At 38.4% G+C, this 16,878-nt stretch overlaps 1 protein-coding gene across 1 annotated transcript; it reads left to right on the forward strand.

Moving 5' to 3' along the window:
• The first annotated feature begins 7,043 nt into the window (after nucleotides 1-7,043).
• LOC110739245 (CBS domain-containing protein CBSX3, mitochondrial-like) lies at nucleotides 7,044-13,920 on the forward strand. Its single transcript, XM_021919707.1, has 6 exons — nucleotides 7,044-7,192; nucleotides 9,156-9,411; nucleotides 9,519-9,600; nucleotides 13,205-13,278; nucleotides 13,384-13,444; nucleotides 13,553-13,920. Exons 2-6 carry the CDS (start codon nucleotides 9,163-9,165, stop codon nucleotides 13,693-13,695), a joined length of 609 nt encoding a protein of 202 aa, XP_021775399.1. The 5' UTR covers nucleotides 7,044-7,192; nucleotides 9,156-9,162; the 3' UTR covers nucleotides 13,696-13,920.
• Nucleotides 13,921-16,878: the final 2,958 nt, after the last annotated feature.

Raw genomic sequence — 16,878 nt, forward strand, 5'->3', positions numbered from 1 at the left:
ATTTCCCAATTGGAATACTCAAGGATAATTGGATCCTTGATGTATGCCATGACTAGTACAAGACCGGATATTGCATTGGCTGTGGGAAAACTAAGTAGATTTACTAGTAACCCAGGTGCACAGCATTGGTTTGCAATAAGGAGGGTCTTGAGGTACCTTAAGGGTACGTTAGACTATGGTCTATCTTATAGTGGATTTCCTTCGGTTTTAGAAGGATATTCGGATGCAAGTTGGATCACTTACAAAGAAGATGGTTCTTCTGTAAGTGGTTGGGTATTTATGTTTGGAGGAGGTGCCATCTCTTGGTCTTCTAAGAAACAGACTTGCATTGCCGACTCCACTATGCCAGCAGAGTTTATAGCTCTTGCTTCAGCTAGTAAGGAAGCTGAGTGGTTGAGGAATCTCATGATTGAGTTGCCTTTATTGTCAAAGCCAATGCCACCGGTGGCAATCCATTGTGATTCCAATTCGGCGTTGATAAAGGCTTATAGTCAAGTGTACAATGGTAAGTCTCGGCATATTTCACTAAGGCATAGCCTAGTGAAAGAGCTTATCAATGATGGGGTCATAAGTCTTGACTATGTTCCAACAAAGTTGAATTTGGCGGATTGCTTTACAAAGGCAATGCCAAGACATTCCATCATATTTGCTATGAATGGAATGGGGTTATGTCCAAAAACACAAATTTGTGAAACCCAATCTAACGCTTGAAGAAACATCAAGTCTTAGATTCAATGTGGTTGAATTGCATTTTTGTTGTTTGTTAGCAATATTTGATGACCCATATTGCTATGGTACTTGTGATGTGTAAGGTAGCGTCATTTAAAGTTCTCAAAGGTTTAGAGTTGAGAAGATCTAAATGTAAGTGTCTTGTCACTAGGACACATTTACGTATATGAGAACCTACCTATATAAGTTCGAAGTTTAGCCGCTTCAAGAAGTCTAGTTGGACATATAGACTTTGATGAACTTATGAAAGATACGGACACATGGCTGTTTAAAGGTGTCAAGTGATGATTAATTCGATTTGTCTTATGTGTACTTCACCTTCGAATGATTGGATATATCCACATGATTCAATCAATATGGAAATCATGGGATATGATCATCGTTAAGTGTGTTATACTAGGTGTCAATTCAATCCGAAGGGACATTGACATTGATGCATGAGATGTGGTTTAATTGTAAGAAGTGGAGAATGTTTTAAGTAACACTCTAAATGGGGGAGGATTGTTGGAAGATTTAGAGTGTTGATGGTTGCGCGCTCGCGAACCATGAGTAGCGCCCGCGCTGGGTAAGCGCGGCCGCGCCGAGGTCGCGCCTAAACCGCGGACCTCACTGGAATCTGAACGTTTGAAAGGAGAAAGTTGGCGCGCCTGCGCGTCATTTGGCGCGCCCGCGCGTCCAAGTGGCGCGCCCGCGCTTGGGTCGCGCCTAAACCGCGCCCCCTTCTGCCTCCTTTGTTGAATTTCGGAAGTACAGGAGAGGCGCGCCCGCTCCTGATTAGGAGCGCCCGCGCCACTTTGGGGCGCGCCCGCGCCTCCTGGTGGAGCGCCCGCGCCAGTCCTGATTTCGCGAAATTCTGACGGTTATTAAGTCTTTAATAAAAGGCTTAATGAAGAGATTCGAGATATACAGAATTATTCTGCTTCTCTCCCAAAAAGAATTCTTCACAATTCCTCACAAACTTCTTGCAAACTTTTGTGAGAAATCTCTTACAATTAATCCTTTCTTGTGAATTGTTCATCTTTCATTGATTCTTAGTGCTAAGAACATTGGGCTGTCTTTTGTATCTCAAAGAGTATTTCCGGATTAAACCCAAGCACCGTTGTGGGGGAAATTAAACTCTTTAGGAAAGTATTCATACGCCTAAGACAGAGTATCAAGGAATTAGACTCAAGTAGTCACCTATTTCTCATGTTCATGTAGATTGTTAAAGCTTGGAGTAGAGGCAAGTACATTATCTTTCACACTAGTGTTTTTCATTGTAATTTCTGAAATACTTTAATTTTTTGGTGTTTGGTTGTAATACATTGAATTGTATTTGGATAATTGTATAATTTAATATTAATTATACATGTTTTAGGTTTTGTTCCCACACTTGTTAAAGTAGTTCTTGTTAAAGTAGTTCTTGTTCTACAATTACTTGAAAACCTAACACAACCAAACTAAGTCGACGAATTAAGCCGAAGGCCTTAATACGTCAAACAAGAGGATACGTAATCCGACGTCGGATTCTGAGCTTAGAGCGTCGAAGCCGAACATCAAACATCGAGTTAAATTCTAGGAATTAACGAGACGAACAAATAAATCAAACAACAATAATAAAGTTAAAAGTGCGTAGCCCTAGCCTCGCAGTGGCTTAGCCATGCGAGGGCTAGGCTAGCATAAGTAGCCACGAGCAAGCACTGATCGCAAGCCTAGCTTGGTGCGCGCATGCACTAGCTAGTCTTGCTGGCCAAGTGCATGATGCTCGGGCCGCAAGCCTAGCAAGCCACGCGCATGGGTGAGCTGGGCGTGCTGGCTAAGTGCGGCATGTGGCAGCACAGGCTAGCAAGGCCAGCATTTATGTGAGTAGTGTTCTAGGCATCGCTAGCACTCGCTGCGACTAGCAAGCACCAGTAGCCTGCAAGGGGCGTGCAGCTTGCAATAGCAGCAACAGCGCCCAGCAGCATAGCAGCCCGCATGTTTGTGAGGCTTGCTGCGATGGACCTAAGCTAGCAGGCCAGCCGAGAGCACAAGGCTGCTAGCAATGGCAGGCCTTGTTGCTCAAGGCAAACCGCTAGCTGGGCTGCCACTTGGCGCACGTGAATAGGGTCCGGTTTTGGCTTGGGGAGCAAGGAGGGCCTTGTGGTCCTCACCTAACCCTCTCATATTTATGCCACTTGTTGTTTGATTATTTGTTGTTTGTATTTTAATTTATTTTAGAATTAAATTAAATGCATTTATTTCTCAACTTTGCAAAGTCCCACATTGATTGGAAATCAAGGGGACGAAGATGCTTCTCCTATAAATACCCAAGGCCTCCCTTGGGAATCATTGCAAGAGTTGAACTCTATATAAGGCATCTCCATTGAGAAAACCTTATAAAGAGATCTTCTTGTTAGTAGTGTTAATATTACCCTAGCCGGTAATATTAGCCAAGTTTGGGCGCGTAGGTGGATTACGTTGGAAGGGTCGCGTTTGAGGCTCTTTCTCCGTTCGTGAGTTCGTGCTCGTGTTAAGTGGAAAACACGCATCAAGGGTATGATCATCTTTTCCTCTCTCTCTCTCTCTATTATTATGTGTTTATTGTTTAATTAATTGCATGCATGTTTAGTCGCTTTAATTTATGCACGGATCTTTGGGCGGGTTTTGTTTCCGCGCGGTAATGGACACCACGAAACCCTACAGATTTCACCACCATCTAACGGATTTTTGGATGGAATTTGTTAGTGGGACTCACCAAATACACGTGTCATTCATTGATTGGTTAAAAAAAAAGAAAAAAAAAAGAAATTAAAAAAAAAGAAAACTTAAACCCTAACCCAGCCCCACCACCAGCAACCATGCAACTGTCGTCGCCCGCTGGCAACCCCTAAACCCTAACCCTGCCCCACCGTCGGCACCCCCAGCCACCGAAAAACCCACTTGAGCCAACCTTGAAACACCCTAGCCACCGAAAAACACCCCAGTCGCGCGCTAGCAAAGAGATGGGGTCGCAGAGTCGCAGACTAGGGTGAGGATCAGGGTGGGGATCGTCGGGCAGGCGGACTTCTGTGGGTCGCCGGCTGGGTGCTGGTGTCGGTACAGTGGGGGCATTGCGTGAGATGGTTGTGGTGGCTGCGGTGGTTTTTGGGGAGGAGGAAGAGGGGATTAGGTGGAGTCGGCGATTTTGGTAGGGTTAGGGGTTTCCGGCGGGAGGTCAGGGGGTTCCGACGGGTTCTGGCGGGAGGTCAAGGGGCTCCAACGGTTGGCTTTTGGGTGTCGGCGGCTTTAGTAGGTGGTTTCGGTGGCGGGGCTGGATTGGGTTAGGATTTAGGGTTTTTTTTTATTTTTTTTATTTTTGTTTTTATTTTTATTTATTATTTTAAAAAAATTGTTGAGTGACACATGTCCACAGTGAACCCCACTAACGGCTTCCATCCAAGAATCCGTTAGATGGTGGTGAAATCAAATTTTTTTGATTTTTTTGTGGTGTTATAATAAAAGTTTGAAATTTTGTGGTGTTATAATTCATTTTTTGTGAAATTTGTGGCGTTATTTTCTAATTTTTCCTAAAATATTTTTTTTAAAAAATACTAATAAAAAAATATGAAATCACGTTCAATTATAAAAAATATCAGTTTTGAATTAGATTCAAAAAATAAGAAAAAATCATTGAAACTAAAAATATATCCTTTCTCTTTTTCCAGCGAATAAAAAATGTTCATCATTTATCATTTATTCGGCTAAAAGATTAAGTTCTACGTTAATAAAATTTATTATATCTAATGTACTTTTTCACCACTTTAAATCCAGTATTTTTTCAATCCAATATAAACTCATCTAATATTCAAACGTAAAAGTAGAAGCATATTTTAGAATTTGAACACCATGAAATTTTTGAATGCGATGAACAAAGATCATAATTAAGGGGGCTGGTTTAACTACGCAACTAATCAACTGACACGATTAACGATTGATTTACGAATGATGATGGAAGCCTGGAAGATTTAAAATTTGTTTGTATATGTGTGAGGCTTATTTGTATAAGATTAAAAAAATAGTAATATTATGTATTAATATTTTGTTATTTCGATTAAATGCTAAAAGTTAAGTTTAACTATGAATAAAATCCGTGCTATGTACGAGTTTAAATCTAGTGCTTTTTTATTTGGTAAAGTTCACTATTATTTCACGAGAAATATATCTCTCTTTCACTAACCTTATTTTAACAACATTTTTAATTAATTTCCCCCCTCTACTGATTAATCATTTTTTTTTTTGAATGAAATAGGGAGGGGTGATTTCATTAAATAATAATAGCCATTCAGCACTTACAATCATCCCTTAAGAGATCTAAATTCTCAATACAAGAATTAAACACCCCTAAACTAATGGTATCGCTTCTGAATTGCTCCTGGATAATTTTAGATGTCTTTGCATCGTTCTTGACGGAGCTCCATTGATGTATAGTCGCAAAAGGGAAAAAACTTAATTGGTCATCAAGATCTGCAAATTTGCAAGACGAATCTTTTAAATCTGCACCCTATACCAACAGACCTGCAATTTCATAAATTTGCAAGACGAATCATTCAAATTTATATCCTTGCACACACGAAAAACATGCAAACAAACAATGCTAAACATCCCACCATTAGAGAACTGACTAAACCCTACATGGAAGGACTAACTATAATCACCATACTGTTGGTGATTTTTATTGGCTAAGAACATTAAATTAAAGAAGAATTTGAAGCTTATCACCGATAAAAATCAATGACAACTCCTAACTTTAAACTATGGTGGCTAGGTTTGTGGAGAGAAAATTTTTAGATCTTTTTTCTTACTGATTAATCAATTTAGAAAAATAAGATTGTCATAAAAATTAGGATATTTTGGATTTTAACACCTGACAAAAGGCTGAAAATGGTTTTTAACACCCCCCAAAAAAAAACTTTTATTTTAACACCTCCCAAAAATATAAAAGTTGGAAGTTAACACCAGTTAACGATTTCCGTCACGGAAATTTAACGTGGGTCCCACAAATTGGCTTCAACTTCAATTTTCACCCAGCAAAACACGAAACTTCCTCTCTGAACCTTCATTTCATTGATTTTATCCATTACAGATTTTTGGTGCTCATAATTTACAGATTTACAGATTTTTGGTGCTCATAAATCAAACCATACAAAAAATAAATAAAAATTCAACACCGGTTCATCTTCTCCTTCGTTGGAGAACAAAGCGACTGAGAACTTCCATTTTTTTTACCACCAATTCCGCCGCCCATAAAGGGCCCTGTACGGCTACTGACCAAGCCTTCGCAGCCAGCAAACATGTTAACTGGGGACCGGCCACCAAAATTAAATCAACCACCCAAGAAACCAACCTTGCCCCATCCCGTTAGCCACCCAGCTCCCTCCCCCGACCGACGACCGGCGAACCCATCCCACCCCTTTTCCCCACAAATGCAACCCAACCCTCTCCCTTTTCCCCTGCTGCCCCGACCCAAGCCACCACACCGAAACCACAATCAAAGATCTGAATCGCCGCAACCACCACCACTACCACCACTCTTCTGCAACACTTTGCTCCAAACCCTAACGAATCGACCCGCCTTAACCTTTTCGGCCACCCTAACCCCTAAACCACCACACCGTAACTTTTTTCGGCAAACTTAAATTGATTTCTAGACGAGGTTCGATGGATCTGCGATTTGCTCTGATTTCGGGAATTGATGTTGGGAATTGATTTTTTGCGGTTTGAGTGAGGAGGTGGCTGCAGGGGTTGCGATTGTGGGCTGGTATTTGGAGAGGAGCTGATTTGGTTGCGAGAACGGGGAAAGGGAAGGGGGGTGGGTTCGGTTGGCAGCGTAGGGGTGGGGGAAAGGGAGGGGGGAGGGAAGGGGTGGCAGTTGAGGGGAGGGTGGGCAAGAACGAAGGAAAGAGTTTGGGATGGCAGCCATGAAGATGAAGGGAGGAAGAAGACGAAGAAAAGATGAAGGGAGGAATAAGAAGAAAAAATGGGATGGCAGCCACGAAGGTGGGTTTCGTAAAAAATTGAAAACGAAGGAGAGTTGAAGCCAATTTATGGGACCCACGTTAAATTTCCGTGACGGAAATCGTTAACTGGTGTTAACTTCCAACTTTTATATTTTTGGGAGGTGTTAAAATAAAAGTTTTTTTTTGGGGGGTGTTAAAAACCATTTTCAGCCTTTTGTCAGGTGTTAAAATCCAAAATATCCTAAAAATTATTAACAGAGTATAAAAATATCCAATCCAATATCCAATATTAGAAAAATGTAACTGTCCTTTCAATCTAGACAGGTGGATTGAGGTGGGGTCCACATAAAAGCAGCAAGCTCTTATCTATAAAAATGACTCATTCATTTTTGTCTCTACAATTTCAATACAGTCATCACTCCACCTCTCTCAAACCTTTAACCTTAAACTTTTCTCTCTCTTCCCATTAACCCTAGACAATCGCCGTCGCTTTTCTCCTTTCGCCGGTAATTTATTCACCCTTTCCCGAGGCCTCTCTCTCTCTCTCTCTTTTTTTTTTTTTTTTTTTTTTTTTTCCGATTCTATTGATTCATTTTTCTTAGATCTTGCTATTATTGTAGTTGATCAACTATTTATTTGAATGTTATTTTCTAATATTTATTGTTATTATTATAATTATTAATTTGTGATTATTATGATGTTGAAATTTTTTGATGAAGAAAAAAAAAGGGCTTTGTATTATGAAGTCAAGGCTGGACCATAGTCAACTACTCAACTTGGTCGTTGTATTTGAAAATTATAAGTGTAATTATATTGAAGTTAGATCACATTAAATTCATCAGATATTTCATAGACTGTTATTTTAGGATTCGATGACCGATTGACCGATTTGCGATTAATTTTAGTTGCAACGTGTTGACTTTTACGTTTGTTTATGCATCCTTAGTGTTGATATTTGAAAATATAAGTTAAGATGGATCTAAAAAGTTCCCACATGAGTAAATGACTATGTTTTTCCTTATATAAATCACCCAAGTTAGTCTGAGTAGAGTATTTGACTGGTGCAAAAGTCAAAATGATCCAACTAAAAAAATGGAGGAAGATTCCTAATACGACAAGTGACATTGCATTTGTGAAGTGAATAGTATTGTGAAATCAGTGTTGTTATTGTTGGTTAAATGTACGAGTAATGTAGTGGAGTGTATGAATCAGATTGTGATTTGTAATCGACTTCCCTGTAATTACCTGTTTGATGATTGCGCCCATGAGTTTTCAATTAATAAAGAATGTATAAAAGGCTGCTTTTTTTTTTGTTTACAGGAATGTAACTAGCTTATGTAGTGCTTTTGTTACTAGAATTCACAATTTAGAGAGATCAGATGAACTAAATTGGGTTGTTTGTTGTCATATTTAAATTTTGTTTTGATAAAATTATTCCCAAATGAAACGAACTCCACCCACTACTTGGAACATTTATACTCCTTTGAAAAAGACAGATTAAGTTAATAGGATTTGATGACTGATTGTCGATTTATGTGAAGTTGTGAACCGCATTTGTGATTATATGTAGTCAAACTGACAAACTCTTCTCAGAGGTAGGAACTTAATTTTCTGAAGTGACGAGCAATATTGCATTTGTGAAGTGGATAATATTGTGAAATTAATATTGTTAGTGTTGGTTAAAGGGATGACTAATTTGTAATGGAGGTGTAAATTGTGATCTGTGATAGACTTTTCTTCTAATATTATTGAAATTAGTTTTAATGTTTGGAATTTCCATGGTGATATGCTTACTAATTATCATGCGCGATTGCGTGAATGAAAACGTAAAAAAGAATTGTTGTATACATGCTGTCACTGCTACTTGATATGACTTCAAGGGTTAAAAAAAAAATTATTGTCTCCAATAATATATGTTTTGCCAGCTTATGAAGTTATTTTGCTATCACAATTCACAATACAAGGAAAACATATGAAGAACTTACTATTTTTCTCCACTATATAGTTCTCCCACTAGTGGGACCTATTTATGTCATAGCTAAAACTTTTATTTGGATATAATATTCTCAAATCAAACTAATTCCAAACAACTACTTGGAGTTTGAACGACTAACAAGATATGAGTTCATTAGTGCTTAGCATCCTCCTTAGTTCCCTCTCTCCACTTCCTAGTCCCTAAAAAGAGAGGGCAAATATTTTAATCTCTCTATCTTGCTACACCTTTGATTTCTCCTAGACAATGGCATGATCTCTAACCATTTCCCCTGCATTCCTCTCTGCCGTTCACCCTTGACCCTCTCATTATCTCTTGCCCTTTCGCCTGTCTTGTTTGAAGTTTCCTCACTATATTTTGTTTAGAGTATCTTATTGTAGGTTAATTGTTTTTTTTATAGTTAAAATATTATTGGTCTTTAATATATAGTATTTAGTATGCTAAGTGCTAATCAGTGTTAAAATTTTGGTTAGCAGGAAAAAAATGCAAGGGGCAGTTCGAGGTCTTCTCTTAAATGGAAAGAATGCAGTCTTGCAACATGTACGCCTGGGAAATCAATTTCTGAGACCCATTGCATGTGCACGATTTGAGTCAACTGTGTCTGCCCGTATAGATGAGCATGGCTTTGAGAGAACCACCATTTCTGATATCTTGAAAGAAAAGGGTAAAGGGGCTGATGGCTCCTGGCTTTGGTGCACAGTTGAGGACACTGTTTACGATGCTGTTAAGTCGGTATGCGACTTATGTCTTCCTCTTTGCTTTGTACTACTGAATTCATTTCTTCATGTCTGGTTGCTTGGTAAGCTCATCAGCCATGGACATCATCTTTATCTTTACAGATGACACAACACAATGTGGGAGCATTGTTGGTTGTGAAGCCTGAAGAGGAAAAGTCAATTGCTGGTATCATCACAGAAAGAGGTATGTGTACAATATTACAGAAGAACATGAAATTTGGGATCTTTTCTTTTTGAGAATTTTTGCCACATGTAGATCAACCATTTTCTTTTTTATCATGAACTCATTGATGGACTGTATAAATCAACCATGTTCATCACCCAGTTATGTAGTGTAGGAGTACAAAGCTTGGACTAGAATGACTTAATTATGTGTTTAAACTTGTAGCCGAAATATTATCATAATATAATTCAATTATGCTTGTTAATTCTGAGTTCACTCACATCATACATATAACTATTCAAGTTTAACTGACTTTAAATCTTTGCATCTTGGATGAATAATCTTAGAATCGCTCTCTAAATTTTCACTTGGCCTTGGAACTAATGTAATTCTTCTAGACCTTGAAAGGCTATAGCCTTCCACATAGTGCTCCAGTTCTCTAGGAACTGTTCCAAAAAGTGTGGTCTTGACTTTTGATTGTTGAAGGAAGATTGATCAGCTTGTATGTGCAGATGTTGTAGGACATAAATCAAATCCTTGAGTCAACACTTTTAGTGCACCATGAAGTTGTTTTTTTTTTTTATTTTTATTTTTTTTTTAATTTTTTTTTTTATAATGAATCATGATCAACTCAAGCAACTTATTTTGCGTGCCTGTCAGGTCATGCTAACTTTGAGGATAAATACTTTAGTAAGCTACTTATGTCTCCTACTTGATCTTTCATGCTATTTATTGATAGCGAAGATGATGTCCTTGGCCATAATGGATATCAAAGGGCGAGAATCATGAAGAAAATTTTGTTAAATTTAGTAAGATAAAACTAAAGAGGTAATAGATGTTAGATGTATCAGCAAAGAACCTGATGCAACTTGGTAATTAGGTATCCCATTTCATGGATATCAAAGGGTGAGAATCATGAAGAAAATTTTGTTAAATTTAGTAAGATAAAACTAAAGAGTTAATAGATGCAGATGTATCGGCAAAGAACCTGATGCAACTTGGTAATTAGGTATCTCATTTCAACATCAAATAAAGGTTCCAAGTCATGTGAGGACCAGGAAGTTTCGAGATGCAATTGATAGTAATCAGGGTCTATCTGATGATTTAAGTGTGCATTGTAAGGTATCTTGACTGACTGAGCTTGATTAAATCTAGTGGAAGAATTTGAGTTGTGGACTGGGATTGGAATTGGGAAGCACGTCAAAGATTGCATAAATTTGAGCATAGTGCGTTTCATCCAAAATTTATTTGGGTTTTTGATCGGTTTTAGATGGATTGTTTGGAATTATAAGTTCTCATTAAAAGTTTGATTTTGTCAGCAGGATTATTGTGTGCTGAATATTCTGATCCAATGCATTCTTAGGTTTGAGTGGAGGGTCAAAGTTCTCTAATGGTTAATTTAATCAACATTATAAGGTCTTGCAGGGTTGCCAAAATTCACTCATGGATGAGTGATTCTCATATAAGATCTGTTGATTGCAGATTTGCTGAGTTGAGGACTTATGAACCTGATTCTCTGTAAATTTTGATACGTAGTACTCTGTAGTATTTAATTATTATGATGAATGATAGCATTCTATTTTCTAAGAGGACTTCCTGTTCTATTTCTAAGTTTTCTCAAAAGGTTCCATTCTGGGCTAGATTGGTTTCACATGAAGGTTCTAATTTAATATTGCTGTTTCAAATCCTTGCCGGAGCAACTGGAATTGAAATATGTTTGAAGTATAATGGTATTTGAAGGGGAATTAGTGGTATTTGAACTTGGGACGGTTATTGTTGGGTTTTGAATTCTTGTAGGAGGAGGTAGAATTGTGATAAAGTAATCTGGATCTGTTTAAGGTATGGTGGCATTTAAAGGGAATCCTACAGTATTTTTGAAGTTGGAATGATTATTGTTGGGTTTTGAATCCTTGTTGGAACCTGTTGAATTGTAATCTGTCTGAAGTTTCACACTATCTGATCATAAAGGAGTTCTCTGGTATTAGAATTTGGAGCCGTTATTTTTAGTTTTCTTTTAGCTGAGATTTTAATTGCATAATATCATTTGAGCCAGATACAGGCTTCCCAAGTACCATATGATTCACTGCATTGTTCACGAAAAATTTCTTAGTGACAGGGTTCTCAACTCTCCTATTCATTAGAAGAGGTGGCTTGCCGTAGTAGTAGTGAATTTTATAGGCTTTTCAAGGAAGTAGGAATTATTTTTCTACTACTTATACAGTTAATACACACACTCGTTCTATGACTGTTTATCCTTATTTTAGAGCCTTACAACTTTATAATAGATGTTTTATAAGGATCTAGTACTGTATTGAATAGTTTTCATGAACTTGGAGTAATGTTTTATCAAAGATCTAGAATTTCAATAACAACAATTATTTGGATGCGTAGTATTTCTAATTTAGAGACCGAATGGTGGAGAACTACAATTATTTGCTATGTTGGATGGAAAGGTGGTCACTTATAAGCAGAGAAACTCAGAAACAATGTATTAGAAAGTTTGCCTAGGTGTAAGGCGATTGGGGTAGAGTGACTTTTTTTTTTTTGGCGAGACGCACCAAAAGCTCTCCTGAGAGAGAGAGAGAGAGAGAGAGTAAAGGGAGGAAGTATATATTCTGCTATTAAAATATACGTTGGGAGTTGGGACTAATTTAACCGTCGTTTACAATTTGCTTTTTTATGTACAAGTAAAAACATTAAAGTAGGGTGTATGAATAGTGCAAAAGTCAAAATGTTATTAAGAGAGAGTGAAGAGAGGAAGTATATAATTTGTTACAACAATACAACTAGATATTAGATTTATTGGAGTGACCCATCATTGGCATGAGAAAGCATTAGCTTGGATCCAAACCAGCAAATTCAAATTTTGGTTTTAATCAGTTTAGAAGTAATTTAAATTTGGTTTGATGTTGAATTCAATTCCAACTGTTGAATAATTTTTGTTTGGGTTTTGATATGTAGAAAAGCTATCATGTTGTTCAGTAATTTTGGTTTGGATTTGAACTTGTGATTCAAAAAAAAGTTCCCATTTGCGGATGTGATCCTGATCCTGTTTGGTGTATATAGCTAAGTGTAAAGTGTAATAAAGTGACCACATCTGTCTCTATCCATTTTATACCTTTAGAAATAATCAACCCTTCTGTTTGAGGCCGTTTAACTTAAGGATTTGCTCTTTCATCTAAAATAAGTTGAAATAAGGTGTAGTGATCAAAATCAAGGTATACTTGCATCTAAAATAAGTGAAATAAGGTGTAGTGATCAAAATCAAGGTATATTTTAATCTTTTTGCTCTTAATTAAGATGTTGTGGTTCTAACACCCCCCCCTGATTACCTGGCAGTAGATGCTCCTATCCATAGTGTATTAGACATTTTACATCTTCTTGATGGTCTTTGCCTTAAATCTTTTGCTTTCCCAAACTTTTGATTGTTTACTAATATAATAACATAAGGTGAGGAAACTGGAAAGATTGCCAAAGTTTTTTTTTTTTTAAGTCAACAAAGCCTCATCTTATTAGCTTGCTTTGGCACAATCTTATACCGTAAACTAGTTCATTTCATGCTAAATGCTGTTAACAAAAGCATAATGACAGGACTTATAATAAAAGTTTCTTTTTGGTGTTCCAGATTATCTGAGGAAAATCATAGTGCAAGGAAGATCCTCAAAGTCTACCAAGGTTGGTGACATCATGACTGAGGAGGTATGTTGCATCTTACCCTAACCATAATCAAGACAGATATGGTTGTTTAAAGACTCATTTGACTTTCTCATGTGTCATTTCTTATTATGTCTGGTTTGCGTGCAGAACAAGCTTATTACCGTTACACCTGATACCAAGGTTCTGAAGGCGATGCAATTGATGACAGGTTAGTTATTGAAGTTGCTGGCTCTTCTTTTTTTTTTTTTTTTTTTCCCCTGTTATTTAGGAGTACCTGCTAAACATGAATGTTCTCTCACATTGTTTTGAGTGGCAGATAACCGCATTCGACACATCCCAGTGATTGATGATAAAGGGATGAAAGGTATGGTGTCTATTGGCGACGTAGTCCGTGCGGTGGTTAGTGAGCACCGAGATGAGTTAGACCGCTTGAACGCATTTATTCAAGGGGGATACTAGATGATGACGATAATACTTTGTTTTACGCCTGTCATAAAGTTTCAGAAAACCTTTGACTACAGGCTTCAGGCCTGTGAATGTATATGTTATTTCCATTTGTTTTATGGTGGTTCATCCTTCTGGATATCAGATCAGTGTATGAAATACCAGGACATGTGTAATGGATTATGTGCTAATAATAGGGTGAAACTGATATGCTTCATCAGGAGAAAATTTGATCTTGTAGTTTTTTGTGCTTTTAATTACTTGGGTCAATTTGCAATTGCCTGTGCTGAGGTCAATGATTTAGGGATTTGTTTGTCAGTTATATCGGAGTATGTGACCAGTTGCTCCTTGGATCTAGACTTGGCTAAACTAGCTTTTAATTTGATTACCCAATTTGAATTACTCGACGGATTGAGACCACCAACTTGGTATGGGTTTGGAATCAGGAATGAAATCAGAGTGGTATGAGGTTGGAATTTAATTCCTAATACCTTGTGTTTGGTTCATTTCTGGAATGAATATCATCTCCTTACCTAGTATTTGGTTCATAATGTTGGAATCAGGAATCAACATAGTAAAATTTTAGTACATAAAAATATAAAATCATTGTAGGAAATTGGCACTTGTAACATTCTACTACATACCAAATTAGTAACTGCTACAACATTTATATCAAACCTCAAAAATCCCAAGTTGAACATCATGCAAAACTATAGGTATGGAACAAAAGTTCTAATTTTGTCAACTTCAGAAGCTATACTCTATTTACTTTAGCGGTTCAACCAACGAGAGAGGTGGAGACTAACGGGAAAATAAGGATAAAAAGCCATGACCACCAATCAAAGCACTTGCATGTTGCATCGACAAAAAAAGTGAAAAATAACATAATGAATATGAAAACCCCAAGAAAAAAACACCTTCACGGAGACCAATTTAAAATAAATGGCACATAAAGCTAATAAATGAAAATCCAGTAGTGCAACATCATTACATGTTAGGACAATACACACCAAGCGGTTCTAGAAAAAGGATGTGCCGTACAAAAAAAGTTCAAGAAAAGAGTGGGCTAGGGGGAGGGGGTGAACCTTCAAGAATCTTCTTATGTAAAGCAAATACGGAGTAACAAGGCAGAACCTTCAAGAATCTTCTTCTGTCAAATTCAGTAGAGTTTTTCACCCTTACGAAAATAATCTATTTAAACATTACGGCTCAAAAGGTCAAGCACCACTTCCTTCTTCCATTTATCATAAGGACTTGGCTAAATCATTCCTAAAAGTAGTCCAAGCATTTGATGATCGAACTTGGGTAATATATTCAACTTCATCGTCGGAATCATCATCATTCTCATCCTCACTCTCATCTGATGTCAACATCAAAATTTGTGGGCATGTACTTCCGAATCAGATTGTGTAATAAAGCACGTGCTGTAACAATGCGACAAAGTGATGATGTAACTTTAAAACCGCAAGGAGCTGAGATAAAGGTTGAATTGTCTGCTAATACTTTCACCACTCCTATAGAAATAATTTCCTATCAACCTATTCTTTTTGTGATAGAGATAACGTGTACGAAAACAATGCAATAATAATCTCCTGTAAGGTCATACTACGAGTTCCTTTTAGCCCCCCTATATCCCGAAGCATCTCACAAAGTACACCAAAGGTTTGTCCATTCATACACAATTCACTCCTACACGCAACATCACTATCCCTAATCAGTTTATTAAAATTATCTAATCTTTTATGTTTCCTATTTAGGATAAAAATACCCCTGACACGTGGTCTAATCCTATAGAGACACGTGGCGCAATAACAGGACGACACGTGTCCCAATAGGAAGATGACAAGTGGCAAAGAGGAAAGCACTTGAATGAGGAAAGACCTCCTTACACCAGGAGGCTCAAATACCGAGAAAGGCGCTAAAACGACGCCCCCAAAGGACACTTGTCCTTACCTGATTGCGCCGCCAATTAAAGCACACCATTCTAGGTCACCAAACCCTAGATGGCACACAATCCTATCCCTATAAATACCCCAATCATTTATGATGGAAGGGGTGGATAGCGACATCTCATTTATTGCATAAGCAATTTGCTCCAACTTCTCTATAAATTATTTCGTTTTCCGATCATTAACTTGGTTGTCGGAGGCGAATACCGTCAAACGGAATATTTGTTGTTTTGCAGGTGTCCACGATTGTCTGGCTATATTTAAGACCTATATCCCGAGGGATTTCAAAAAACCCCGAAACATTTGGCGCCGTCTGTGGGGATACACGACTGAAATGGCTAAAGATGGTCAGACACCCGATTCTGGTCAGGACGGCTATGTAGAGAACATAGTCGCTACAATCAACACCAGTGATCCTCTGACCGCCTCATTCCATGAGGCCGAGGACCCCCCTAGTAACGGCCAGCTCCTTGTGCTGCCTTGAACAAGCTCCGAAAAAAGCTTGAGGGTAAGATACCTTCTTCTTCTAGACAGCCGTCCAGAAGAGAAGAAGAGGGCATCAGGAAAAAACTCCAAAACAAGACGGCCAATACTGAAGATGCAGGGAATACCCGTTCAGAAGACATCAGAGGTCCCCAAGGGTGCCTCGGATGAACTAGTCCATGCTACTTGTGAAAACACAGTCGGTTGGGGGGGGGGGGGGCAGATCAAGCAGCCTTTGAGGCAGCCAAATGAGCCATCCCAGTCCCGGAAGGATGCTAGAGACTATCTCCGGCACAAGCGGCAGGAGCGAGCACAATCCTACTACTCGGACACCGCCTCCACTCCCACCATGCCGGATGAATTCTCCAACCACACTCTCTCCAATCATACCAGCTCGGCCAAGACCAGCAGAAGTCAAGCTCCCCGTACTCCAACTCCAGTTCCTTTAACTCAACCCCTTTAGTTTCAAACGCCCCATAACTATGGTGCAATTATGCCGCCTACTCCTCCTATATATGGGCAGTACGGGCAATATGGCCAGCCGTACGACCAGGAAGCTTACCTGGCCAGACCCGGCCGCCCAACCTCAACCTATTTATTGGCAAATTCGCTTGTTAAATCTTGGTTACAAGCCGCCTCTGTTTTCTCAAGAAATTCTCAACTCTCCTTATCCAGCTAAAGTGAAGAGTGTACTTGTAAGTGCCTATGATGGTACGGGCAATCCAGAAGAGCATGTTACCTCGTTCAGAAATTAAATGTACTTGCA

Source organism: Chenopodium quinoa, unplaced genomic scaffold, assembly GCF_001683475.1.
Source record: "Chenopodium quinoa cultivar QQ74 unplaced genomic scaffold, ASM168347v1, whole genome shotgun sequence".
Taxonomy (NCBI): domain Eukaryota; kingdom Viridiplantae; phylum Streptophyta; class Magnoliopsida; order Caryophyllales; family Amaranthaceae; genus Chenopodium; species Chenopodium quinoa.

Bases quoted from the DNA above. Each gene is read 5' to 3' on its own strand.
- LOC110739245 (XM_021919707.1), top strand. From the start codon at position 9,163: ATGCAAGGGGCAGTTCGAGGTCTTCTCTTAAATGGAAAGAATGCAGTC. The intron at 9,412-9,518 runs GTATGCGACTTA...TTATCTTTACAG, and splicing joins TTTACGATGCTGTTAAGTCG to ATGACACAACACAATGTGGG. The intron at 9,601-13,204 runs GTATGTGTACAA...TTGGTGTTCCAG, and splicing joins TGGTATCATCACAGAAAGAG to ATTATCTGAGGAAAATCATA.